This window comes from Opisthocomus hoazin, chromosome 10 (assembly GCF_030867145.1).
Source record: "Opisthocomus hoazin isolate bOpiHoa1 chromosome 10, bOpiHoa1.hap1, whole genome shotgun sequence".
NCBI classification, from domain to species: domain Eukaryota; kingdom Metazoa; phylum Chordata; class Aves; order Opisthocomiformes; family Opisthocomidae; genus Opisthocomus; species Opisthocomus hoazin.
The window spans coordinates 29,692,910-29,720,508 of record NC_134423.1 but is presented as its reverse complement, the minus strand read 5'-3'; the positions used below and the strand labels follow the sequence as shown (position 1 = coordinate 29,720,508).

The window sequence follows — 27,599 nt, the reverse complement described above, 5'->3', positions numbered from 1 at the left end:
TTGTAAGTATGTATTAGGTCCCCTCGCAGCCTTCTCTTCTCCAGGCTGAACAAGCCCAGCTCCCTCAGCCTCTCCTCGTAGGAGAGATGCTCCAGTCCCCTCCTCATCCTCGTAGCCCTCCACTGGTCTCTCTCCAGTAGCTCCTCATCTTTCTGGAACTGGGGAGCCCAGAACTGGACAGAGTACTCCAGATGAGGCCTCACTAGGGCAGTGTAGAGGGGAAGGAGAACCTCCCTCGACCTGCTGGCCACACTAACTAAAACTCAGCCTTGGGGGAAGCTACCTGCCTGGTGGGTAGATGAGAGCTGGTGCGTGCTCTGGGGTTGTTGGTAGGACACTGAGGGATAGCAGTGAACCGTAAAACATCCTTAAAAGTAGCAAGTCCAAGTAAAGCTATGTGGCTTAAAATGTTTTATCATGTCGTACGCCAGGGCTGAGTCCCCTTCTGTGCTTCCGATAGGCAGCGTGGCAACCAGCAGTGAAGTTTTATCAGATATTAAAACCTGCGCTTGAAATTTCTCCTAAAGCAGCATGCTAAATCTGCCTCGTCATGGTGGTGGCTTTTTTTCCTTCTTGTGCTGTTTCCTGCCTGGCAGCCTTACCTTTACTTCCATTTCTCTCTCATTTTCCATCCGCTCTATCTGTAACCATTTTGTGTTTTATTGAGCATGAATGAATGGTGATGCTTTTTAGATGAGTGATATTTTCATCTGAAGATGCTTGTTTAATAGAAGCCTCTGCTCAGCTGTTATCCCAGTGGCGCTTTGTGTTTACCAACAGATTATTTCAATTAGCTTGAATTTTGGAGGCAAATTAATTGAGTGAAAAGGGTTTCTCCCATTCTTCCACCCCAGCAAAAATTCTGCTGCTCTTCTGGTGGGATGTTATGGACCTGAAACGTGTTTCGGACGCGGCATGAGCTGTGTGAGAGCTACAGCATTGCTCCTGGGGCTGTGGAACCTGTGCTGACCATGTGCTACCCGCCTTCCCCGTAAGGTAAAATGGGGGTGTTTCTGCCCCTCTGCAAACGATAGCAGGTCCGCAGAGCAGAGACCATAATCACTCAAGCTGCTGCCGTGTGGGTCTCTGTGCATTTGGGAATAAAATTTTCCATCTGTGGGAATAGGTTATGAATCCAAAGTCGTTAGAAAGGGTCTGGGTTTACCCTTGGTGCTGTAAGCAGGAGCTCAGCTGTCGGTGACAGTGACGGATCCCCGAATACCTGCTTGTTGCAAGGCATCGCTGCCACCCTGAGAGGTTCCCTGGGCTGTGCGACAGCAGCTGTACCTCAGGATGCTGAGATGTGCCTCAGTTGCAAAAGATTTGGGTTTTCTCTGACCTGAGCTTTGGCACAGAATCACAGAAGGGTCGGGGTTGGAAGGGACCTCTGGGGATCACCCAGTCCAACCCCCTGCCGAAGCAGGGTCACCCACAGTAGGCTGTAGAGGACCTTGTCCAGGCTGGTCTGGAATATCTCCAGAGAAGGAGATTCCACAGCCTCCCTGGGCAGCCTGGGCCAGGGCTCCATCACCCTCAGAGGGAAGAAGTTCTTCCTCAGGTTCAGCTGGAAATTCCTCTGCTTCAGTTGGTGCCCATTGCCCCTTGTCCTGTCGCTGGACACCACTGAAAAGAGTCTGGCCCCTTCGACAAGTTGCTCAGCGAACCCTTTGCTACACCAGGACAGCAATGGATTTTCCCTTGTGATTCAGTGCCAGGCTCTGGCTCCCTTATTCGGTGTCACAGCGCTGAGGGAAATCAGAGATTTATGGCAGTAAATGTTCCTCTGGGGAACCCTGCCAAAATCGGCGGGGTTTCTCCTGGGGAGAGGCGCTGCTCTCGAACCCGGCCCCGAGCGCTCGAACCGACGTCTTCATCCCCTTCCCTGCGTGCGCCCCGTGCACAGTAATTTCCCAGCCGAGCTGCTCTGTCGGGGCGTTGCAGGAACGCTGGTTAACGAGGCCGGGTTTGAGAGCGCCGTGTCGGGCAGGCGGTGCTCACCCGGGCTGTCCCCGCTGCTGCAGCGTTTGCGTCTGGCCGGCGCTGTGCGTCTCGCAGCCACATCCCCTCGCCGATAATTTGTCTTGCGAAGGGCAAATACAGGGTCCTGCACCTGGGGAGGAACAACCCCGTGCATCAGTACAGGCTTGGGGTGGACCTGCTGGAGAGCAGCTCTGCAGAGAGGGACCTGGGTGTCCTGGTGGAGGACAGGTTGACCATGAGCCAGCAGTGTGCCCTGGCTGCCAAGAAAGCCAACGGGATCCTGGGGTGCATCAAGAGGAGGGTGGGCAGCAGAGCGAGGGAGGTTCTCCTTCCCCTCTACACTGCCCTAGTGAGGCCCCATCTGGAGTGCTGTGTCCAGTGCTGGGCTCTCCAGTTCAGGAAAGATGAGGAGCTGCTGGAGAGAGTCCAGTGGAGGGCTACAAGGATGATGAGGGGACTGGAGCATCTCTCCTACGAGGAGAGGCTGAGGGAGCTGGGCTTGTTCAGCCTGAAGAAGAGAAGGCTGCGAGGGGACCTTAGAAATGCTTATCAATATCTGAAGGGTGGGGGTCAGGAGGACGGGGCCAGACTCTTTCCAGTGGTTCCCAGCGACAGGACAAGGGGCAATGGGCACCAACTGAAGCAGAGGAAGCTCCAGCTGAACAGGAGGAAGAACTTCTTCCCTCTGAGGGTGATGGAGCCCTGGCCCAGGCTGCCCAGGGAGGCTGTGAAGTCTCCTTCTCTGGAGATATTCCAGACCAGCCTGGACACGGTGCTGTGCAGCCTGCTCTGGGTGACCCTGCTTGGGCAGGGGGTTGGGCTGGGTGACCCACAGAGGTCCCTCCCAACCCTGACCATGCTGTGATTCTGTGATTCTGCGAATGAGCGAGGGCGGCTCAGCCCTGCCTGGTGCGATGGCTGGGCTGTGACTCCGGGCCGGCGTGGGTTCGTGGCACGCTGCAGCCGGCTCACGCTGCTCTCTCGGCCACTGCTCGCCGGCCAAATTTCTCGCAAGCAGGGCCACGCATCTGCATTAATTTAGGTGGCTTAATGTGAGGAGCTCGTCAGCTTGATTTCCCCCGTGGCTTTGGGAGTCAGCTGGGGCTCCGGGGCCTCCCGTTAGTGGTCCAGCCCAGTGCCAGATGGCGGGTGATGGCTTGCGGAGACTCCGGAGCTGACGTGCCCCATTGTGCGAGGACACAAAAGCGAGCTGGGATGGATTTTTTTTTTTCCTTTCCCCCCTTTTCTGCTTTCGTTTTCCTTCGGCTCTGTCACCTTCACAGCTAATTCCTGCACCTCTCTTTATTTATTTATTTCATTTGGTGATGGGGAGGACTGTGAAGTTGCTGGTGGTGTTTTCCATGTGGATGCTCCTGCCTTGTCCTACGCGAGTGTCTTAGGGACTTCGCTATTTCCCATCTTTTATTCCCTGCCGGACCCATGTGTGTGCAAACCCACGTGAAATCTCTGCTTGGACAATTTGGTCGCATAAACAAGTTATTAGGGTACCGTAGCGGGTCTCCTGGGGAGCCATTATGTGCCACAAGGCTTTGTTAAGATAGGTTTAATCACTGTCCTGGATATTTTGGGTGTCCCAGCAGTTTTCCAGGTCTCTAACAGTCAGTGCTACAATTACACGTTTGTTACTGAGGTTTCATCTCTTTTGTTAAGACCAGAGAGGTGCCTGGTTGGGGGTGCAAGTGGTTTTTTTCTGATGAAGACGCACATTTCAGGAGAGAGGCGACCGATTCCCCAGGCTCCGTACAGGAGGGGCTGAACCTCCCTGCGGAGGCCCCCGGAAGATCAGGCTTACGTGGCTTTGGCTCTGATTTCCCCAGTGTGCCGCAAACACCGGGACAAAGCTCAAGTTCAGAGCTCAAAGTCCATAAAAATGCCCCTCTGCAACCCCTCCATTGAGGTGCAGCGTTTGACCTCTGCCTGCTCTCTGAAACCCACGTCGCTTTTGCAATGCCGCCCTTCCTTGACATTTAGCGTCGCTCCAGCCCAGGCAGGTTTCCGCACTTGTGTGCATCCCAAACCCTTAACAAACCTGAATGAAAATGAAATTTCGTGGTGACAGGGGAGCTTTGGTGGCTAAATGTTGTTAGCTGTGGCATCTGGACGGGGAGTGTGGCTGGGAAGCGAAGGGGGACAGCAAGTGCCTGAGCAGGATGGGGATGGAGGAGTCGCAGGTGAGATGTCCCTCTCCCGCGGGGGCACCCAGCTGGCAAAGCCAGGGAGCCTTCACAGAAGGGACATGGCCACATCCCTCCTCTGCGTCGTAGCTGGGCATTTGCAGGTTTGCACGGCTCTCCCATCACTGAGAGCCTTTGAAGGCAAATATTGATACTTAAATTTGGATTGCATGGCTGCTTGAGGGCCCAGCCTTTCTTCTAGCTCTGCTTCCTTTGACAGGAGCTGCAGGCGCTGAGCCCTTCTCCAGGCTGGGCATCAGGCGCTGGGTTTGTTATCAAGATCTCCTCTGGTCTTTTGTCCCTGACGCTGAATTTTGCTGCCAGGGGTTGTTTGAAGGATGGGTGCAGAGCGATGGAGGGCGGAAGGGACTTGACACGCCTGCAGAGGGTTTAGCTGATGGTTGCCACAAGCCTGCAGGAGAATCCCTGTCCCCCAGCCAGGGGAGCACTGCTCGGGGAGTCTGGCAGCCTGCCCACCCCGATCCGCCGCGTTTCTGCTTCTTCATGTGGTTGTGCATCCTGGAACTCATTTGAGTAAGATATTTGCAAATTCCACAGTAGGAGATAACACAGGCTCTTCCCATCTCTTCTCCTCCCAGCAAATCGATAGAGCCCCTCCCTGTAGCCCTGCGAGCTGAGAGTTCTCCCGTCCGGGAGCAGCCCTCGGGAACTGCGCGCTGCAAAGGATTCTCGAGCCGCACCGTCCCCGCCTCGTATTCCCCAGGGCTGCTCGTCGGATCCTGTTCCCGTGAGCGGTACCGAGAGGAGAGGAGAGGAGAGGAGAGGAGAGGAGAGGAGAGGAGAGGAGAGGAGAGGAGAGGAGAGGAGAGGAGAGGAGAGGAGAGGAGAGGAGAGACACCACCTGAGGTTACCGGTGTTTGTCTAAGCTATGAGTAAAAAAATCCCCCAAAATATTAATAGCAGAGGTATATATCTGCATGCCTTAGCAAAGTGTTCGAAGCTGAAATTTTGTTTTGCTTGACTGCTCGTTTTAAAAATTCCCCGTAGAAAGGACTTGGTTATTTCTCCTTGCCAATAATAGATGTTTATGCGAAATACTGGATTTGGCTGTGAGACAGTGTGGAGGTTGGATGGCGGCAGATCCCTGATGCGTCGCTCTCCCGTAGGCACAGTGAAGTTATCTTTCTACCATATGGAAATCTGCTGCCATAAGCCATCTTATATGCAGAAAAGACACCCACTGAGAGCCGCCCTACGTGGCGTGGCTGTCCCTGCAATAAACTGTGGAGCTGTGTGATGGCCTCGCAGGAAATCAGTGCATCTCCTCTTTCTGCCCGCATTCTTCCCTGGCGTGATGCTCTGGGGTGGTTTTGGTGCTGGTGGTGACTTCGCGGGCGGTGTTGTCCCACCGGCCGCCGCTCCTCGGCACGTGCCGGGGAGGATGCGCTGAGCCGGGAGCGGCGCAGCCGGGTGGTGGGAGCGTTGCCTCCCTGACCCACCACGCTTCTCTTGCTGCCTCTTTTCAGCGAGTCCTCGAAGGTAATGAGTTTTATTTGATAAGCTGGGCCTGGGGTGAGGTGTCGCCGTGAGTTTGGCAGATAAGCCTCCCCGCTTCTTATCAACCAGAAGCCAGTCCTCCCTGGAGAGCTGTGTTTTCTGGCACGCATCTGTGCTTCTCGGGTTTGGTGGTGGTCTGGTGATAGCGAGGAAGATAAAGATGGTGAGATTTGTGGTTTGTAACTCCGTCATCACTCCCACTGTGCGACCATCCTCCACGTCCTTCTTGTCTTTAACCGTTCTCTGGTGTCCTCATTTGGCGTTTGTCTGTCTGCATGCTTCAGGGTGGCGATGCGTCACCCCGTCGTATTTAGGGTGCTGTGGGGTACGCGGAGGGGAGAGAGGACTCGCTGCGCGTGCAGAGGCACTTTCGATGGAGTGGCTGCTTCGCGTGGACCCGTCGTGAAATGTAAGCTCGCACCTTGTCGTGGGAACGGGCGTCTGGAGGGACCCCGGCTCACAGATCCAGCCCATGTTACCGCCTGCGCTGTGTCGTATGTGCACATGTATGCACATACGTGCATGTACATGCACGCTGCTGTGTGTGTACGCTGACAAACGATGCTGGGGTGCAACCCCAAGTACAACCATCCCAGCAGAGGGGCGGAAACGGAGTAAACACTCACCAGCTCATGGCACAGAAATACAATCCCCACCTCCTCCGAGCTCCCCGAGAGAAATCGGTGAAAACATCAAACCGCACGTCCCGTACAGCGGGGCTGGGACGCCGGAGCTACGGACTTTCTCTCTGAGGTGGTAATGCTTTGGCTGGCAGCCAGGAGCGGCGGCCGCCAGCGGAAAGGGGGCCTTCCAGAGATAAGCTATTTTCAGCCAACGGGGCTTCTCGCCGCGAAATAAATAGAAAAAGGACGAGCGCTGCGTCTGCGGTCATGTGTCCTGCTTTCGTGGATTTGGCCTATTTTCTGAAGAATGGCTGTAATTCAGCTTGAATTTCCCCTGGATCGCTGCCAGCAAAATAGGAAGCTGTTGCTATTGCCAAGGAGCGGACAGGAATTTATATATGTAACTCAGCCACAGGGATGAGATGACAGCTCACGGCTTAGCTGCTGCTGGGAGGAAAAGCAGGCCTGGGAGGAAGCTGGATTTTCTCAGTGTCACTGCAGTTCAGTCCTTTTTACATCTTTGATGTTATCACCTTCAATCTGGATCAGGTAACGTCATAGCACAGTGGCCGTGCTCATCGCCAAGGGATGGGAGCAGAGGAGCACTCGGCATTTTGGAAAATCACCTGCATTTGAGTGAAATGTAGAGTTAAAATAAACGGAAAGGAGCTTTAGAGCAGTCCTTTTTAATGCTGACTCCGTGCCCCTCTTGCTGTGTGTCTGCACTCGGGTCCTTTGGCCTCTCCTCCCTCTTCCCCGTGTGCACAGGGGATGCTGAGTACTTCCCTCGCAACGGTGTGAGTCGGCTCCTCTGCGTCAAGTGATGGAAATCCAGCTTCTCGGGATTGTTTTTCTATTTTAATAACTTCTTTAGCCAACGTGTGCACCGCTTCCACCTCTGTTTCATTGCTTAATAGAGAAGAGGGCGGTTTATCGTGCTCGACACAGGGTATGGACGTGGTGAAAGGCATACTGTTCTGAAGGATTTAAAGATAATTTCCGTTGGACAGAGGGACCGTTGTTGGGATTCCTCCCTCTGGAAGGCAGGGCAGCCACCTTTCTCCCGCACTCTGGCTGCCTTGGGTCTACAGGGAGCCTTCACCTTGGGTCTTTGCACAGCTCTGTGCCTTGGACAGACCCCGTGTGCTGCAAGTCCGTAATGTTTTGGGGCCTGAGGGATACAGCTGGGACTCAAACCTGCCGTCCAGCCGGTGCTTTGGAGCGGGACGTGGCACAGAGGTGCCTCTAGGTACCACGGACTTCACCGTGGTACCTGTGAGATCCTTAATGAAAGCCCAAGTCTCTCTCCAGGCTGTGCTTGGGTTTCTTGTCAGGTGCTGAGAGATGCTTCACTGCGTGCACTGCAACACCTTGGACCACCAGATTTGATGAAGGGATGCAGGGCATCATCTTGGAGGCAGTCCCACCTCCTCCAGGCACTCCTCCAGCCGCTGCCCAAGGGGGTATCTCGGTCTGTACAGCGGGCACCAGGGTACACAGGCGGAACGGGCTGTAGCTTGATTTTCTACAGACTTATTCGTCCCAGCCATGCTGAAGCAGCGTGACGGCCGCGGCTCGGCAGCACCGAGCGCTTGCTGAGCTCCCTTGCCAGGGCAAAACTCCCTCTGTGCCGGGGCTGACCCCGCTGCAGCAGAAGGGAGAATGAAGAGTGAATTCCCAGCACTGGTGCTGTTCGCTGCCGGCCCGATAAAAATGGCACTTTGCCCAAGTCTTCTATAAATCACAGGTTCCATTCGGAAAGGAGTTTTCTGTGGTAATTAATGAGCCAGTATAAAGACATTAAATGGAGAATGTGTGGTGATAGAAAGGCTTGTCATTCACTGAGCCATCTTCCCCCATGTGAATAACCACGAGGGAACAAAGGCCAAACTCCTTATAGACTGAAGTGCACTATCTCTGATAGCTGGGAATGAAGTAATTCTCTGAAAATAACAAAGGCGCAGTGAAATACATTAGTAAACTAATTACAAGAGAGCTGGTAAAAACAGATGCTGAAAATTTAAAGCTATTATTGGAATGATTGCTAGCAGAAAAATGGGGGCTGACAACAAAAAATTAAAAAATGCGTCTCATTTAAAATTCATTAGCCTGTAAATCAGGACAGCTCCCTGTCTGAAAGCGGGGCTGGTGGCGTTTCCGTGGGCACTGGGGATGAAAAGCTTCCTCTCCTTCACCTGCCTGGATTCCACCGTCGCCTCCGGAGATGCCGAAACGAAGCGTGCGCTCGTTGGTGAGCACAAAAACCCAGGGGTGGCTGCCGGCTCCGCAGACCGGCCGGTCTGAGCGGGGATGCCTCTGCCTAGAGGTGCTGCAAGGGCTGCGGCGGGGCAGAGAACGCCGTGTCCTCGCGTGGCTCGTTGCCTCTCCGAGCTGATAGAAAGCAGGGTTGCTCATCCGCGCTCGAGATCGGAAGCAGTTGGCTGCAAACGAAGTGGTCCAAGGCCAAAAGCGGCTGTGCGGGAGCTTCCTCTTGTACCATCTCCATCAATATTTGGGAGAGGGATGGAAAACATTGCTGTTGTGCAGCAAATCAAAATGGTAACTATGTAATTTGTCTTGATTGTGTGTGTCGGAGTAGGAGAAACACGAGGAGCTCCGGATGGGAATCTGGCAGGAGAGACCTGCCTGCTGGCAGCGTGCTGCGTGCTTTGCTTCGCCCTCGCTGAGCCAGCCTCTCACGGAGGCTTGCAGGACAGCTTACCCTTCATTTTCTCATTATTTCAGGGGTCTGCAGGGGCACTCGAGTGGGATAATTCGTAGGTATTTTGCAGAGGGCAAGCGTGTGCCTCAGCGGAAAGCTGGGAGACAGCGAGGGCCTGAAGAAGCCGTTGCTTGAAGCAGGATGAGCTGTGGATGCAACAGGTTGGGAGCATCTTCTTGCGGCGCTGGAAGGGAGCCCTGCTTTGGGGTGGGGGAGCCTCGTGTGATGCCGGGGTTTCTTAAGAAGCCACCTGCAGAAACGCAGGAGCCCTTTGCGGTGTCTTCTACCACTGGGCAGCTGTCACGGCGGCCAGCGCTGCCCGGCCAGCATCGCCCTTGATGCCGGAGCGTTGTAACGATGACAGATAACCTCCTCCTGCACGGCAGAATCGCTAGCCCCATATGCAGTCCGCCCAAGCAAATTAAGAGTTGTTTATGACATTTAATACTCCCCCTTCCCTCCAGCAGCAGGGCAGCAGGACCACAGGTTTGGCTTCACAAATGGTCGCCTCAGGGTACACTGAACGCTGTCATGAGCCAGAGAGCAATTTCGTCTTGAAAAATTACTGCAATAGTGCTCCCTGATAAAGGTCTCTCTCCGTGATGCCTCCCTCTTCGCCAGAAACTTCCTCGCTCCCTGAAACCAATTTGAGAGCGCTAAAGGGGCTGTTTATTAGTTGATTCCTCTGCAAAACAAGAGGGTGCTGGAAGACAAATAACCGCCTTGGGCTGTCTCCGTAGCAGGTGACAGGATGGGATGCTGCTGCGTGCTCCGACCATGGAGGGACGTGAGAAATTTGGTCCATGGGATTGCCAAGATGCATCTTGCAAAGCGATTTCTAAGGAGCAGCGTTGCCTCGTGGGCAGAGCGTGCCATTGGTACCCAAGGGATGGTGCTGGATTTGGGTTGTGGCTGTGGGTGTTACTCGGTCTCCCCTGTGCCTGTCTCTGTAAAATGACCGACACGTTTGTAGGAGAGGTTTGAGGATGCTCGGACAGCCCTGGCTGCTCGCTGGGCTGCGGAGAGGGCGTTCGTGCTGATGCGCTGGGACTCGCTGCTCCTTGGCTGCAGGCTGGGCTGGGTTCTGCCCGCCGCGGCGTTGCGGGAGGTGGTGGGTCTGAGCAGGCAGCGTTTGGGCAGTGCGGCTGCACGAGGCTGAGCGTGGCGAAGGCCGGCTGCTTTCAGGGTTTGCTCTGGCATGGGCAGTTCCCCTGGCACTCTCTGTCCTCCCACGTCAAGATAGCGAGGGTGGCGGGGTGTCGGATGTTGGGGGTGCTCCCTGGCATGCTGTACTGGGACAGTGTGGGCTCAGCCTCTCCAGAGGGGTAACACTTTGTGAGCTTTATAGAAATTGTGAGATATTTCAGTTTAAAACAGTCCTTGGGGTGCATGGCCCCTGTTTATTCCCGTGCATGGCACAGAGACTGCATTTATACAGCCAAAAATCTTTCCCACTCACGGGAGACTACCCCTGCATCAACAACTGATGGTGGTGTCATTATTTTTCCAATAAGGGAGCTATAATCAATACCATAAATCTACTAAACATTCCTTAGGACTGGGAGGCCAGTGTGGAGGTGTGTGATCATGCAGGAGAGGCTGGGCTGTGCTGGTGAGGGGGAGCATGTTCAAGGGAACCTCACGAAGAAGAGTGGAGCTGCAGCACCCGTGTTTGAAGGTTTTCTGAGTGTCACCATGAGGTCCTTGCAGGGACCTTTGCAGGGACAACTTGTCCTCCTCCTCCCAGCCCTGGTCCTTCGCTCATGCAGGGCGGGCAGAGCAACCAGGGACCTCTGAGCACGTTCCCTCCGACCCCCGGTCTGCCTGCGGTGGAGATGTGTTCATGGCTCTTGCAGGGTGTTTGTCATCCCTACGCAGAAGCAGCCCCTGTAGGGCTCGGTGCTTTTTTCCACTTGCTTCTCAAAGCACCAAAACAAACAGTAAATCACGGCGTGGTAGAGTCCATCGGTGCTGCTCGTTGCACTGCAGCGAGGAGGTGACCTGAGCTGGATTTGACTCGCAGTCATTTCACGTGTTGAGAAGCCACAGTCCCAGATCAGGGAGCAATTTGCCTCTTGGTGGACTTGAGTCACGAAGCAGTAGATTTCTTTTTTTCTCCCCTCTTCTCTTGTAAAATATCTGTTGCATGTTCCCTCCCGTGGGCAGCTGCTGCGTCCCGCTGCGAGGCATTAGCTCGTTTGTCTCCCTTTCATCCCCATCCCAGGGGGCTTAGGGCAGGGGGAGAAAACACCAGGCCAGGTGGAGACTTTGTTCCTCAACCGGAGAAGTCCATCTGATGGGGTATCTTCTCAACCTTGTTTAAATTACTTCACTCAGCTTTGATTTTGTGCGAGAATAACGGAGACACGAGGATGCAAAATGCAGAGAGGACGGGGAGCCTGGAGCATCCTCCATCCCTGCTCTGAGCAGTCACATCAGCTCCAGGGGGAGAAAACGACAGCCGAAGCGAAAGTGGAATAAGCATTTGTTTGCAAATTTTGGAAATAAAGCACATTCAGGGCTGACTCTCCGCCTGTGCGGCGCAGAGCGAGATGGGGCTTCCTCCCTCTCTCGTCTCACCGTGTATTTTGGTTCCTCTTAGAAGAGCTACGTTCCTCCAAAATGTCCTCCTGGCTTCAAACCCTCCTGAGTCTTGCAGCCCCTTCCCTTTTGAGATCTGAGGCCCAGCACGGACAATAGAGATTTAGGATTTTCACCCCTATGATTAGTGGGCAGGGGCAGAGGGATTTTCCTCTGTGCAGGGAGAGGCACGGCTGGTCTTTAATATTTCCCTCCTTTTCCAAAGCCGAGAGAAAGGCGATTTTTCTTCCCTTTAGATGTGAGTGAAGGCCCCCGCTCCAGCTACTCCTGGAGAGTTAAATAGATAAATGGGCGGCGCTGCCGTTCACGCTTCGCTATGCACAAAGCCACTTGCGCTGGAAACGGGGCTCGCGGCGGCTCGGCAGCAGCCGGGCACAATAGCGTCATTAGACACGCCGGGCCGGCTCGCGGGCGCAGGGGCTGCTCTGCAGCTGGAGCAGCCACCGGGCTGTTGTGACGTCGGCTTTTTTTTTATCTTGATAAAAATGCATCTTGAAAAAAAAAAAAAGGAAAGAGAGAAGATGCAATGTCTCTTTCTTAAAGACTTGGGAAAGCGTCCCCGTTGGAAAGGTGGGGGAAGAGAGGAGAGGACGGCGTTTGTGGTGTCCATACGCCTCCCGTCTTCTGCGCCGGCTCTTTCTTGCAGGGAAACCCTCCATTTCCAGAGTACGGAGGGGAGCAGTTACAAGACCTGTGTCTGCTAAGCCTTCACTCGATGTCCTTGAAAATATTCCCCGGCAGGTTGCTGACTTAATGGTGAAGGTCTCCTAAGTCAGGAGGGAATGGAAGATGTCATCCCTTTGCTGGCTTTGGGGCAAGGAAAGCGTTGGGGAAGGAGTTGCGGTGCCGAGGTGGATGGGTGCTTAGTAAATCTCACAGATACCAAAGACTGGTTCTGCTGGAGCTGTCAGCCTGATGTGAGAGTGGTTTAGGTCTGGGTTTAATTTGCATGGTGGTGGTTGTGTTTTAAAAACAACCCTGACTTCTGCTGACCCGAGGGGAAGTTCAAATTTATTAGTAAGTTGGAAAATGCAGTATGAAAATCAGGAGCTCTTGCCAGCATCAGGACGGAGCCACTCTTGGAAGGGGTCAGCTCTGCCCATGGCTTGGTCTCTGGCGTTGGACAGACCATTTGCCTCCCAGACTTCACCTTCATCAATTGTAATGGAGCTAACGAAGCCTGCCCTCCTTGGCAGGGGCATCTGGGAGCCCAGGTCCTGGAGGCCTGTTCCCATTAAACAGTTGCTCCTTGCACTGTCTCAACTTGGAGGTATTTTAACCATGTGCCTGCATTGGAAGAGGTCTGAATTTAACAGGTTGGTGGCAGAGATAAGGTCTTCGCTTGTGGACTATCATCCAAATGCTCTCCTAACACCAGGCTTCGCACTGAACCTTTGAAGTCTTCTTCCTCGCGTTGTGCCTGCCATTGATAATAATGTTTGCATTTTAATGATTCTAACAGACCTGGGATTTGCTTTGACATAGCAAGTTAATGTTTTCTTTCTCTAGATCAAATCAAGGTCAATCTCCAGCTTAGCACTAATGCTGTACTGAGCAAAAAAGGATTGGCCACTAATGGTTTCAATTTAGTTTTTCGTGGAGTTAAAGAAAATTTCACTTGATACCTATTTTCATTTTTATTCCGTTGGCTTTTCCACAGGGCATGATAGGATGGCGAGAGTGTTTGCACTTCGATTAGGGGAGACCCAGCAAATCCATTCGCCAGAATCCTCGGTGAATATGGATGAGGATAAGAGCTGCTGCTCACCCGTGCTGTGTCCGTAGGACGTGCCTTCGGGGACTGTATCCTGGTGAGGGCTAGGTGGTGGGAGATCCTAAGCACGAGGTTCTCTTTAGGGAAGAGCCTCACCTGTGATTCAGATAATCATCCTAGTTAAGGTCCTCTGTGATCGAAGGTGGGGGAAGGAGAGATGAAGAGTAACTCCTCTGTCTCATGTGTTAGTCCGGCTGTAGACAACTCAGCCTGAATCTGGCCTTGGCCAATGCCTTTGGGAGAAGGTGCACCCATGCCTGCAGCATGGGAGGGCTGCTAGGACCATTCCTCATCTGCTGTGAACCCGTTTTGTTTTGTCTTTCCCTGCCCGTTGCTGGTCTGAGTGTACCACGGCCAAAATCCAGGTGTGATGACAGCAGAAGCACTGAGACACCGTGGCTTGGAGCATCAGCATGGAGCAATGAGTGTGTGCGTGATTTAGGTTGATTTTATGGCTTGAGGACTACCCTACGCGCACTGTGTGGGTGGATGGTGCCATGCTACCCGTGGAGACGGCAGAGGGAAGTTCAATGGGAACAGGGTGACATTCACCCCATCTGGTGACAGTAAAGGGGCCTGGGGCAGCACCAGTTCCACCATTGGCACGTGGATGCTGCGTTGCTGGATGACAGAGACCTCGGCCAGATGGCTTAGAGGGTGCCTCCCCTCTTAGGAGCTCGCGGGGGAATATCGTGATTGCATGTATTTATTTTTAAAATTATTATGGCCATTAGCATAGAAATGAGATGCAGCTCCCTGGCTGCTGGCCAACCCCACCGGGGCTGGTGTGCAGCTCTCCTCCGTGGCAGCTGAAACAACAGCGCCCGGCCGATAGCAGGGATCCTGGCGTTCGCTGCTGAAAGACGAGTGGCAGATAGGAGCAAGCACTCCTCTGAGTTTGTTGCAGTCAGTTGGGATGTATATCCAAATCTCACGTGGGTCAGCAGAGATTTAGCCCCTCGGAGCGATGCTCTGTAAAGCTCTTTGCGCCTTATCCCTCTCCCCTCCTTACACCCAGTGATTTATTTCCAGACTGAAAACAGCATCCCAGGTAATCACTCGCGTTCAAGTTTTGTGGCTGTTTTACAGGAGATCCCACAAAAGCTTTTGTCTCTGCAACTGTAAATAAACTCGTAAACCTGTGTTAAAAATAGCATTTTGTAGCTCAGCGCATGAATTTTTAATGCATCTTCTGCAAACCAGCTGGTCTTGGCAAGGGTCACAGTGTTTCCTAGGCATTTAACATAAAACCGTGCTTCAAAGCCACATTATAGGGTCATTGAAGAGTAATATTTTACTTAACATCCTCATAACTGAATTATTTATAACTTCCCATATTTTATTCATGATAAATATTAATCCTAGTGTCTTTAAGAGTAGAGGTTATTGCTGCAGTTTTACCTGTAAGAGGTGATATTATTGAAATAAAGGAACAGCAACGAATTCCGTAGCCAGCAGAGCAAAGTCTGTGCCGGGGCTGTTCTCATTCACACCTCCCTCTTCTTATCAGCCCTGTCAGCCACTGAAAAACCTCAGCGCTGAGCATCTGCACGTTTGAAAGGAATTTTCCTGCAGGCATCTGAATCTGCTTTTTTTTTCCCCTCCTTTTTTTCCCTTCATTAACAAGCTTTGTATCATTCTTATTAATTTTTTGATTCGTTTTCTGGTGAGAGTTCAGAAGCTTTGGCTGCAGGATGCTCGCCCTGGTCTGGACCTCCAAATGGCATTCCTGAAACATTCTGCAGGCTCCCTCGAGCTCTCCTGCCGCGGGCACCCCCGAACCCCCCATTTTTTGAAGCAGCCCTTGCCACCTTGGAAGAGGGGAATCACCTGGTGTGGGAGACCCCCCCAGCAGCCTTTGGGCTCCTTCCCACATGGCTGAGTGCTCTGGGCCACGAGCAGTCTCATTTTGAGGCTAAATCGGTATGAATTGGGTATGTTGCCATTCCGCCGTTGTGCTCCATCCTTTACCAGAGAGGATATTTGCATTAGCTTTCATCTTGGGAAAGTGAAATACATTTTTATGTGATCTTTTGCCTTCTCATCTGGCTGGAGCATTGCAGGGAGCATCCCAGTCCTGCTCCCATCGGTGCATCCCGGCGTGCGGCCGGCTGCCCGTCCCACCCTCACGGCTGCAAAACCTACGACCGTGCGGGGCCGGGGCTCTGCTCCGCGTTACTCCATCAGCTTAACAAATCTGCAGTCAGCGGGTCGAGAGCGGTGGCTGGGGGAGCAGCGTGGGTTAATGCAACACATATTTAATGTATGATTGCTAATGGCCATCTCCCATCTGCCTGAGCCCAACTGGAGTTTGCAGATGAATGATTAAGCTGCCCTGACACATAGGCAGCTTGTTCCTTAGCAGAGGTACATTCATTACACTTGACGCATGTAAAAGGGGACGAGGCTTTCTCGCTGGGGAGGGGGGGTATTATCGGGCTGGGGTGGCAGAGCAGGGGGTTCTCTTGGAGTTTATTTTGTATGATAATGTGAGAGATCTTCCCGTGGATGCGGCACTATAAATGAATCATGAGCTAAATAACCACTGGGATGTTTATTAGCTTCGAATATGTTTATTGTAGAGTCAACAGGCAGCACCTTCCAATTAATGAATAGTAATAATTACTGTATTATTTATGTAGCTCTAACAGCATGCCAGAGTCTTTCCACACAACGGTTACAGCTGTGGCTGTGCTGAAGCGGGCTGGTCTGTATTCATCCTCCGTGGGCACGCTGAGGTTCGTCATTCGCTGTCGGGTGGTCCCAACCCCGAAAGCCTCGGCTTGCTGAGCCGCTGAGCTCTCGGCAGCTGCTCGTTCTGTCGGCTGAAGCCTGTTGCTCCGTGGTGCGGGGATGTGACTGTTGCTTCTGCGGTGCGGGAAGGCAGAGCATGCAACGAGCTGGAGCATGTGCCAAGCAGAGACGGAAATCAAGGGCTGTAAGTTTTACTAGGGTATCTGGGAGCTCCTTTGGTCAAGGTATTTAAGCAAAATATTCAAATCGTGCACATCAGAAGGACATTTACAGCAGATAAGACATTAGCAGCACAGCAGGATAGACATCTCTTTTCTGATGTGAGCTTGGATCCAAAGCCTGCTGAAGCTGTGGAAAATGACCTCTGATAAGTGCCAGTGCAGTGTCTGTGCATCTCACTGCCCCAGTAGACCTTGCTGTGGAGCACATGGGTCATGGAGCATCAACTCCTGTCCTGGTTGAGTCAATCAGCTCAATGTGCAGAGGCATAGCAAGAACTTGCCACTGGTCTTGTTTCTCCATGCAGGAGGTTAGGCTGCAAACCACCCTTCTGTTCTTGCATTACAATCCCATTTGCTGGCTCTGGGAAATCAGGGTGTTTCTAGGCCATGTGAAGTTGTTGGCAGTGGATCTCTTTACACATGTGAATATTTTTGTCTCTCTTTGTGTCTTCCAGCGATGTCCGACTTCCACATCCACCCTCAGAACGCAGTGGTGGAGGAAGGTGGTGTAGCGAGGTTCCAGTGCCAGATCCATGGCTTGCCTGAGCCGGTCATCCTCTGGCAAAAGAACCGCATGCCAGTCAACACAGACAATGAAAGGTAGGACATGTCCAAGCTATGTACTTCTGTCCTTTCTCCAGGTGTACGAAGGTGGCCAGGCTTGCTCTTGCTCTCACAGTTGTGCTAGGACACAACTGATCGGGGCTGAGGGTATAGGCCAGCATTTCTGCCATGGAAGACAATTTCAGTTAATGTTATGGGTTGTAATGGCTCCTTCTGGCAAAACACTGTGTAAAAATACTGCATCTGCCAGGAGAGGTAGATAAAGCCCATTAGTTGATTTTGGAGGGAGCAGGGACTTCCACTGAACTTCCCTGAGATGGTCAGCCCTCCTCCAGGTTGACTTTCCAGTGTGAAGAGCCTACCCAGCAATCCTAGCAGAGCCAGGGCAGCTTTGGCATCCATCATCCCTCTGTGGCCCCACGTTGTGCAACTCTTTCTGAGCCAGATCCATGACTTCGGATCTTCCATGTGGGTCCCGAACTCTTGCAAGCGCGGAATTACACCATGGCAGCTAGACTTTCCTTCCCAGGTGGACTGCCTTGGGTGTGGTGGCAGGGAAGCTCTACAGAGAGCATCCCGCAGCGCCCTGGGCTGCTGTTTCCCATGCAGCCCTCCTAGAGAGCAGCCCAGCTGCCCCCCTTCCCCAGCCTAGACCTAGGACGGCACGTCCTCGCTTCCTGTGTTTGACAGGCTGCTCCATTCGCGTCGGAAACGTCCCTCATCAGGGTTGATGCTCCGAGCGACGGCGGGGCCCGGCAGAGGACAGGTGGCAGGAAGCGCGTGCTCCGTGCCGGCAGCCTCCGGCGGTCCCAGCTGCGGCTCGGGAGCTGCACAACCCATGGTGGGAGACAATCGGTCGCGGCGCACCTCGATCGCGAATTGACATCTGTACGTTGGGAACAGGCGAAACCAGGAAGCTGTAAATGTTTTCCTGAAAACCCCTATTCTTAAAAATGTCAGTTCTGCAGCAGAACGTGGATGGGTGCTTTGGAGGCAGGAGAAAACACGAGGGCTGGAACAATGCCTGACCTTTTCAGTGTTGTGGTGAACTTACAGTAGAAGGACCCAAGAGGCCCAGCTCTGCTGTGGAAAACTGCAACTGTCAGGTTTTGTTTTCCCTTGTGTTTTTCATCTGAGCTTTTTTTAGCCCAACACGGGGTTGATTTGTTACACTTGATCTCCTCTGAAGGCTCCTTACTCACACAAGTGCTAACCTGAGGATGTGGCAGAGCAGGGCAAGTGGTCCGAGGTGCTGTTGGCAGAAGCAAGAGGTGCAGAACTGGGCTTGATGCCTTGTGTTCATCCTGATGAGATGCTGCAGGACAGGTGAAGGTGCCTTGAAGTCTTTCGTGCATTATTGCTCCTTTCCACTTGAGCTCAGTGTCACAGCTGTGGAGATGGTCAGAGATGTGGCAGGGACTGGAGTGTGACCAGGACTTCTTTTCTCCATGACTCAGGAGCCCCAAGACTGAGGAGCTCCAAGGCTGAGGAGCCAAGACTTTTCTCCAACCCGAGAACCCCGAGCTGCGCTCATACCCGCTGCTTCTCCTCGGGGGCAGGGAGCTTGCTCAAGGCCTGGAGGACACGGGCTAGGAGCAATTTCCCTGCCTTCAGCGCCCTGATTTTTAACAGATTTGACTTTTTGTAGCAGTAAAGTTACTGGGGAAGGTTCTTATTGTCAGCTCAGTAGATTAATCTCTGACACCAACGGGCCTGGGTGATGAGCGTTGCTTCTGTAACTGAATTGGATTTCTGCATTAATCATGCTTGGTGCATTTCTGCGTATAAAGTGTATATGAATTTGTATGCCGAGTCTTGCACTTGGAGGCTTTGAAGGCAGAATAATAGCTTTGGAATTGAATCTTCTAATGCTGTGGGCAGATTGTTAACAAAAACGAAGGCTTCTTGTGGTATAATTCATCCAAAACAATGGGCATTTTAAAGTCCCAGAGAGATTGCAATCAACTTCGGGACACGTAAAACTGATTGCTGTCACGCTGCCACCGACACCGAGCCGCGCGTTTGGAACCCAGCGCAGGGAGCAGGTTATAGGCACTTAACCATATGCTGATATGGAAAAAGATACTCTTCATCTTCCAGACGGAAATGGATTACTAACTCATCACAGTGTAATGACTTACTACCAGCCAATTTAAACACACGGTTACCAGGCAACCTGTAATGTATGTATACATCTATGTGTGTATGCATGCATGATTTAAATGTACCTATATTTTAAAAGTAGAAAAATATTTATTGATATTCATGTATGCCCACTCAATATCTGTTTTAAACAAGCCTTTCCACGCATTTGAGGCTTTAAGATGCCGTGGGTATGAGTCCTGGAGCTGGGAGCGTGGAGCACGCCCTTCCCCTGATGCTCGTCCGCGGTCACTGTGCTTCAGCTGACGAGCGAGATCTCCCATGTCAGCTGTGGCCACATGCAAAGGCACTGCCAAAGCTTTTCCACAGGTTAAATGGGAAGCAGCTACTTTGTAGCGCCAGCAAAAATCATCCTTTCTCAAGGATGCACCGGAAGATAAAGAAAGGGAGCATGTGCCCCTGTAAAAGAAGACCAGAGGCTCAAGTATCCAAAAAAAATAAAGAACTGATGCAGTGATAATAAGCGTGGGCTCAGCACGCTGGGGGCTGCGTCCCTTGGGTGGTATTGGTGCCTCTGCTCCGGGATGCCAGCAGGTCGAGGGAGGTTCTCCTCCCCCTCTACTCAGCCCTGGTGAGGCCCCATCTGCAGTGCTCTGTCCAGTGCTGGGCTCCCCAGTTCCAGAAAGATGAGGAGCTACTGGAGAGAGTGCAGCAGAGGGCTACGAGGATGATGAGGGGACTGGAACATCTCTCCTACGAGGAAAGACTGAGGGAGCTGGGCTTGTTCAGCCTGGAGAAGAGAAGGCTGCGAGGGGACCTTAGAAATGCCTCTAAATATCTGCAGGGTGGGTGTCAGGAGGACGGGGCCAGGCTCTTTCCAGTGGTGCCCAGTGACAGGACAAGGGGCAACGGGCACAAACTGAAGCAGAGGAAGTTCCAGCTGAACCCGAGGAAGAACTTCTTCTTTGGCTGGGGGTTGGACTAGATGACCCACAGAGGTCCCTTCCAGCCCCTCCCATTCTGTGATTCTGTGATGCGGGGAGCCAAGCTGCCTCACCTCCATAGATGTGCAGCCTGCTCTCACATCATGTCCTGCTCTGCAAGTTTTTGTTTCTACTGTTCCCTTCCCACAGGTACACGCTGCTTCCCAAGGGGGTCCTGCAGATTACGGGACTGAGGGCAGAAGACAGTGGGATTTTTCACTGCGTTGCTACCAATATTGCTAATGTGAAGTTCAGCCGGGAGGCCAGACTCACCGTGTCAGGTTAGTACCAGTAAACACTGTCCTGACTGTCTTGCTGTCGTCTCCTCCCCGGTGCTGTTCTGGACCAGGAGAGTTTAAGAGAGCGTCGGGTAGCAGCACTGAGAGCGTCCCTCTGTCCGGCCGTAGCACCTTCCTTGTTCTGGATTGTTATTAGTTCCTGCCAGATCAGGCCATTTGATAGCAGGTAAATCTGTCTCTGCCTTTAAATTGCTACCAGTTTCTGAGTAGAGGAAGGATGGTGAGAAAATGAGTTACAGCAGCTTTACATTAAATAAATTCTTTTGGAAATGTAGAAGATTCATCATTTCCTTATGAGACCTGCCCACTCTGGAAGTAATTGCAGCACGCAGGGTGATCAATTATTTATCTAATGGGGGAATTATGTTCTGTAGGCTGTTAGCGTTGCGGGCTAACCTTTCTTTGGAAGACAAGAAGGAGAGGCCCTGAGCAGCCCAGGCTGAATTTTGACTTGGTTCTCCATCCGCATTGAAGTCAGCGGCAGAAACAGGTTTTCACCTCTGAAAGCTCCAGCTGAAGAAATGGCAGCACCTTATGGCCTCCTCTCCAAAAAAACGGCCACAGTCACATACTTTCTGCTTGGTTCCATGCTGCCGGAGGTAGGATGTGATGAAGCTGTGAGGGCAAACCAAAGCGACCCCCATCCACGCTTTGCATGTGCGCAGGCTTGGTCTGTTTGTGAGAGCACCCAAGATGGCATGTGGAAGTGATGACCTTGGGCACACAGAAGGAAAGTTGAGGGTGCAAATACGCTGCGACCACGTTTCCATAGCTGTGCTGCCCTCCGCTGACCTGCCCATTGCCCATCCTCCATCAGCTGCCTGCGCAGGACCCACGCTGAGCTCTTGGAGCCCCTCCGAGCAATAACTCATCAGCCCATGTCTAAGCTTGGTCTTAGTTTGTGACCTTCTAGTTGGGCTTGCTTTGTCAGTCTTTTTAATTTAAAACACTTTTCGCTTCAGAAGTCTCCCTTGCTGTTTCAGTAGCTGCTCCTAGGATGAAGGAAGTGGGAAGCATTAAGTCAAATCATGACCCAGCCCGATCCAGCAGCCAGGAGTGAATGACACCTTTGCGCCTTTGACATGCTCATCCTCCCTGTGTGAAATCAGGGCAGCCTGCTCGTCCTGGACTTCGGAGCATTTGTGGGTTGCCTTCAGAGAAGATAAGAGTGCCAAAGAAGTAGTCACCTGCAAATTGTGGCTAGGTCCTGCTGGCAGGGTGACCTCTGGGATACAGGACCCTGTGCAGGTCAGAACCCCCCTGAGATGCTGGGTACCTACTCCGGTCCCCTGTGACAGCAGTGGTGATGCATCCATGGCTCTCTGGTGGGGGACCAGCCTAGATTCCCTGTGGAAATGCAGATGACAGTTTTGGAGTTAAGAGGGAAAGGGAACCTGCACAGGGCTGGCTGGGCGTGTGTTTCTCTGTGAGCTTTTTTTATTTGTAGCAAGGGATCTTCCCCCCCATGATCCTCCTGTCCCTCAGATACACGGAATTACTGGTAGCCAGTGGCTGGAGGCTTGCCAGCGTGCGCTCCTGTCTCACCGCCTCCCTTCGCCCTCCGGAACGGCTGCCTGGCCAGCGGGTCTGGAGCAGGAGACTTCACGGCTGTACCGACTGTGAGAACGCAGCACGGGTGAGATGGGCTGAAGCTGAGGAAAGAGTGATGCTGTGTATATCGGCTCTGACGGCGAAAGAAAGCAGGTTAACTGGTTCTGAAAGACCTGGGAGCTTTGGATGCCTCTTCCTTATCTGTTTTCTTGATCTATGCGAGCAGTAGCCACGTGGAGGGAAAAGAGAACAGTAAATTGTCAACGTGGTGAAGTTCTTTGTGTCAGTTTACTGGTCTGAGGAGTTATTTCTCGCAGGGCAGAAAGTGCTCGTTGTTCTCATCTCACCATCCCTCATTTCAGATGGGTATTTTCCAGGTTTTCTGTCTGCGAAACGTCTGTGGTTTTTCTCTTCTTTAAAGCAGTCGGATGATGAATTGGGGCACTGTGTGTAAGTGTCTGTGGAAGGGCTTGGACCGTGCTTCAGCGACTGCACGGGCTGTAACAGAACGTTTGCATGCTCTCAGCCCACGGAAAACACGTTGCACGGGGTTAAACCTCAGTGAAAAAGGTTTATGCTCTCCGGTGTTTGCTGAGAGCACACAAATATCTTTAGGCCAGGACAGCGGGTATGTGCTACCCTGTTAACCCTCGGCTTTGGCACGCCGGCAGAGGCTGTGGTGTGCCGCGGAGGTGGCACAGGGACGTTGCTTCACTGGTGTGGGTGTCGTGCCAGTAAACACTGAACTAACGTGAGTGCTGCTGTGCACGGGTCTGTAGGCATGGTGGGGTAAGCAGTAATCTTGCAGATCTTTCCATCACCTCCCTCTTGTGTAGAGGGGTAAAGGGAATGGTGCTCTCTGCTCTTTGTCGTGGCAGGAGAGTCGCGTCTCCTCTTGACAGGGATGCAGCTTCAGCCAATGCTTCGCCTACAGAGAAGCACCCGGTCTGCCTCGCTGGGCTTTCCAAACCGAGCCCTGGCTGGGAGGGAGAGGATGGAGATGGGCTCTGGGAGCCATTGCCCTTTGGGGCTCTGCCTCAGCCTGGCTGGAGAGGAGGAGGAGGGTGGCTGCGGGAGGATGAAGGAGCCTGCTCGAAGCGCTTTCCTTCCTCTCACCGGCAGCGAGCGGCACGGATAAGTCTTCCAGCCTTACTGATTGATTGTTTTCAAGTGCCTGCTTAGCGGAGGTGCTCCCGAGGGGCTGCCTCCCTCTCTGCGCTGACACCTTTTCAGCACGAGCTGCGGCTCTCGCTGCTGCTGTGCTTTTGATCAAGATCTAACAGCCTGCGCCGGCGACGCGCCCGTCCCTGCTAGAGCGCCTGTCACTCTGGCAGTGCCGGGGACCTCCCCATCCTCGCCGCGATTGCTGCTGGCAGAGTCCCTGGGGACCACGTGCATCATTAGAGCCTTTTTCCCTTTGCAAACAAATCCCCCCCGCGTTGCCCTGAACCCTGTTGTGCTCCATCAGCGCTCGCCTGCCACGAGTCCCTTGTTTTGTCCCTCCTTCTTTCCTGACCCTGCAGCAAAGAGCTTTTCTGGGTGGAGAAGGAAACCTCCTCCCCGATGGTTGGGCATGTTCAGCCCCTTCGCACGGCGCTGGCATCTGAGCGCCGCGTCCCTGCTGGGTCACCGTCCCTTCCAGCCCTGGAGCTGGCACGGCCGTGGGCGTTGGGCTCGGCAGCAAAGCTGTGGGAAGGTGAACAGCGGTGGAAATGCTGCTTCCAGAGCTGGGCAGGGTTTGGCCAAGCTCAGGGAGCTGAGCCCGCACCTGAAAACCTGAAAGCACATTTAGGACTCAGAGTATAAATCAAAGAGTGTGATTTTTTTTTTTTTTAATTTTTTATTGCCAAAATACAATGTTTTATAAATTCTGCTGTGGTCTCAGCTCCCGTTTACTGATATTCTTAGGTGACCTTGGACAAATCATTTAACTTCTCTGTGTTTTGAAATATTGAAATCGCCGTATAATACCATGATAGCATTGTAGTATTCTAAGCGTGAACGTTTAGTATTGTGATTTAGAACAATAAATCTACATGGGTTTTAAAGGCACTCCGAGGTACTGAGGGGGAAGGTATTGTTTTTCAGATCTCTTGGGGTTAACCAGCCGGTCATATGAATTTATTGTGCATTCTGGTTCTCATCAAAAAATCTGCATTTTATGGCTTGCAGTGAAATGCATTTAGAGAGAAAGTCAGCTCTTAAGTCACACTGACACGGTGATTTTTCTTGGATTTTGCCCATTTAGACACAACCTCTGAGTCGCTTTATCACTCCTCGTTTAGCCCCCGTAGGAACAATTAACAAACGAGCCGCTCTGATCTGTGCTTTCCCTTGGACCGCTCAAAATCCCCCTGCGAACACCCTGACTTCAGCCCCTGAGCCTCTGTGAAAGGGGAACGTTAAAAAGTGCAGGAGAAAAGTCATTTTTTCTTGGAGAAAAGCCCTTGCAGATGGGTTTTGGTGGAGCACTTCTCTTTTAACAAGCTCTTTGGACATCGGAGGGTCCACGTGCGGGAGTCAGCGTGGGATGGTCCCTACGGCAACGCCTGGCCCGTGCAGAGCTCGGCTCCCCAGCCCTCCCTGTGCCCCTCTCCTGCTCGGGGGCAGACGGCCAGCCCAAGTATTTCTCTCCGCAGGTGTACACAGCATTTTTGCCAGCAGCAGCTGTCAGATTGTTGAAATTCCTTAAACACTGCTTGACCTCAGCATTTCTGGAGTAGAACTCAGCTCTTGTCAGAAATGGGGAGAAGACGAATGCCGAGATTTTCAGCGTTCCTGTTTGCTGGTGGAGAAGATCTCGTTTTTTTCCTCCTCTCGTGCTCCCAACAAACAGGAGTGAAGGCTGAAGGGACCCTTGGCCCAGGGATAAGGCACGTTTTAGGGACTCGGGAGACGTGGGTTCAGCTGTGGTGTAGCTGACACAGGATGATGCCTTTGTCCTGCGGTCTCCTCCTGCCTGGTGAAATATGGCTTCTTTTTGCTTATCCTGTGCCTGTCTGGTTTCCAGAGTCCTTGTGCCAGGGCTTTATTTTATTGTGGGTCTGTGCATCATCTTGTATGATGGGTTTCATTCTTGGTTGCTGCCACTTCGTGCTACTGTAGTGCAAATAAACAGTTAGTGATTGCATCGTGAGCAATGATTGTATCACGATTCTATTAGAGCAATGGGATGCATCCTCTCCCTGCACCCAGTTACACCGGAGCGGGCCAGCACAGGGGTGCTGTAAAAGGCAGGGAAACGACCACCCTGTGAGGTGCAGTCATCAGAGGAGTTCCCTTGAGTTGTGTCTCAAAAAGATCCTCAGCAGGAGTCAGGGACCGGCATGTTCATCGCTCTCTGTGTCCCGGGACGGGGCTTTTGGAGCAAACGACACCAGCAGCAAGAGAGGATGCTCACAGAGAAGCAGATTTCAGCATTGTGGACTGCGTGGATTACTTTATGGCTTGAGATGCTGGAAGACAGAGTGACTCCTTCATTTAATTTTCATTTTTGTCTGCACAAGCTGTCCTGCAGCTTGGGTCCTCCCTGGGGCCAAACTCTTTTCAGTGGTGCCCAGCCACAGGACAAGGGGCAACGGGCACAAACTGAAGCAGAGGAAGCTCCAGCTGAACCCGAGGAAGAACTTCTTCCCTCTGAGGGTGACAGAGCCCTGGCCCAGGCTGCCCAGGGAGGCTGTGGAGTCTCCTTCTCTGGAGATATTCCAGCCCCGCCTGGACGCGGTGCTGTGCAGCCTGCTCTGGGTGACCCTGCTTGGGCAGGGGGTTGGGCTGGGTGACCCACAGAGGGCCCTGCCAACCCCGGCCATGCTGTGATTCTGTGATTATATACCACGTTTTTCCTGCACATCTGCTCGCTGCGGTGCACGGTGCGGTTCCTTCTTTGTGCTGCCCGTATCTAGGTGTTAACAGGGCTGCTTGTGGCCAGGTCAGTTGGCTGAGGGGTTTTCCCCAGGAATATCAGCACACACTTAACACATGTTCAGGCAATGCGACCCTCATGCCAACATTGTGCTCCTTTTGTTTCATATACATCTCAGATTTATTTAGGACTACACCAGCCACATCATTTGTATTTAGAGGATGCATGAAGCCCTCAGTGTTTCCATTAAACGAGAGAGAATTGGATGCCTTTTAACGATGATGCTGTCCTTGCAGGCTCCCACTCCACCGTTTACAAGGACCCCATGATTCTCGTTGGTCCGGAGAACCTCACGCTGACGGTGCATCAGACCGCTGTGCTGGAGTGCATCGCAACAGGCAATCCCCGGCCCATCGTCTCCTGGAGCCGCCTAGGTAAGCCCCAGAGGTGACCGGGATTTCCTCCTCCTCCTCTTCCTCCTCTCCATTGCTATTGCATGGGAAATAGGTAGCTGCCACTGACTATTTTATGCAGCAGGTGATTCACCCTTTCCTTTCCCATTGAAGTTAATTGTAGGCTTGAAGTGCTTTTTATCCTCACGTCTACACTTTGTTTTTCCTCTCTGCCACGATGCTGGTTTTACCTGTTAGAGAAGTGGGTTGGGTAAACCTGTAGACGTTCCATGAAAGGTGATAATTTTATCTTTCCTCAAGTGACAGCATCTTCTTCAGCTGCATCAAAAACATCGCCACTGTTGGCCCAGAGAAGCAAAATCATACACAAACACGTCTTTCACGAAAGACAGACTTGAAAGAAACTTGTTCTCTATTCAGGGAGTTTTAAAAAAAAAAAATTTGAGGGGAAGAGAGTGTTTAAAGTAGCGTGTCGAAGCTCTGAAAAAACAAATGCATGCTGCTAGGGTCCATGGCATGTTTTTTAATCAGCACGGAGACCAGAGGCAGTGTCTGATGGTGTCAGAGAAGTGAGGAAGAGCAAAATGCCGTGTTTCTCCCAGTCTGAAAGCAAGGGTTATTTTAGGCTCTAACTTTGTGATAGTAGCTCAGGAACTATTGTGCTCGGAGCGACGCTTCCATTGCCCTGCAGAAATCTGTGCTGAGCAAAGAGCTGATGGCTTTTGTTTTATTTGCTGGAGCTTGTAACTCCGCCTGTGCACGCTGTGGGCTTGGGTTCAGTTGGTATTTCCCAAGCCCCCGTGGTCTGCGAGGTCACATCATTTTGGGATGCTAATCTCCCCGAGTCCCCCAAGGTGGCCGTGAAGCACAAACAGGGATAATCCTGTCTCGTGCTGCTGTGCTGGATGCGGGGCTTCACCCCCGTGGCTCTCTGAGGGTCGGGGTCCAGCTCATGGGAAGGGTGACTTCCCACTCCAGAGCCGTCTGCCAGGGGACGAGGACACGTCTCCACCATCAATCGCACAGTTTCCCCGCGTTTGCCCTCCTGCTTGCATCCTCTGGTGGCTTGTAAAATCAGCTGGTGTCTGCCACTAACTGTTTTTTTTTCCTCCAGAGCCATAACCATCAGATTGATGCTGTTTTAAAAATTCCCCAGATAGGCTGGATCACTGTTTTGGTTCTCTTGGACACAAGGCGGCTCTACGTTAGCGCTCAACTATAATAAACTACTTTATAATTGCCTTAATTATAAGTGCTTATTACCTCCTTCAAAACACTTGTCTCTGTAGAGCAGTACAATAATGAAGATGTAATAGCTTCCTGTGATGTTTGTCTGGATGGTCTGAGCTCAGCATTGCCTTCCACCAAAAATAAATACCCTCTCCACGCTGCTTTGCAGCACAGCAGCAGAACTAGAGCTGTTTAACGGGAAAGAG

General features: G+C 52.4%; 1 protein-coding gene across 1 annotated transcript in view; it reads left to right on the top strand.

Annotated features, from left to right (window-relative positions):
- Nucleotides 1-27,599, top strand: part of IGDCC3 (immunoglobulin superfamily DCC subclass member 3) — a 110,230-nt gene that overhangs the window by 46,492 nt on the left and 36,139 nt on the right. The window contains exons 3-5 of the mRNA XM_075431984.1: nt 16,844-16,988; nt 20,189-20,319; nt 26,047-26,184. Of these exons, the coding sequence (XP_075288099.1) occupies nt 16,844-16,988; nt 20,189-20,319; nt 26,047-26,184 (414 nt within the window). The remainder of the gene's footprint in view (nt 1-16,843; nt 16,989-20,188; nt 20,320-26,046; nt 26,185-27,599) is intronic.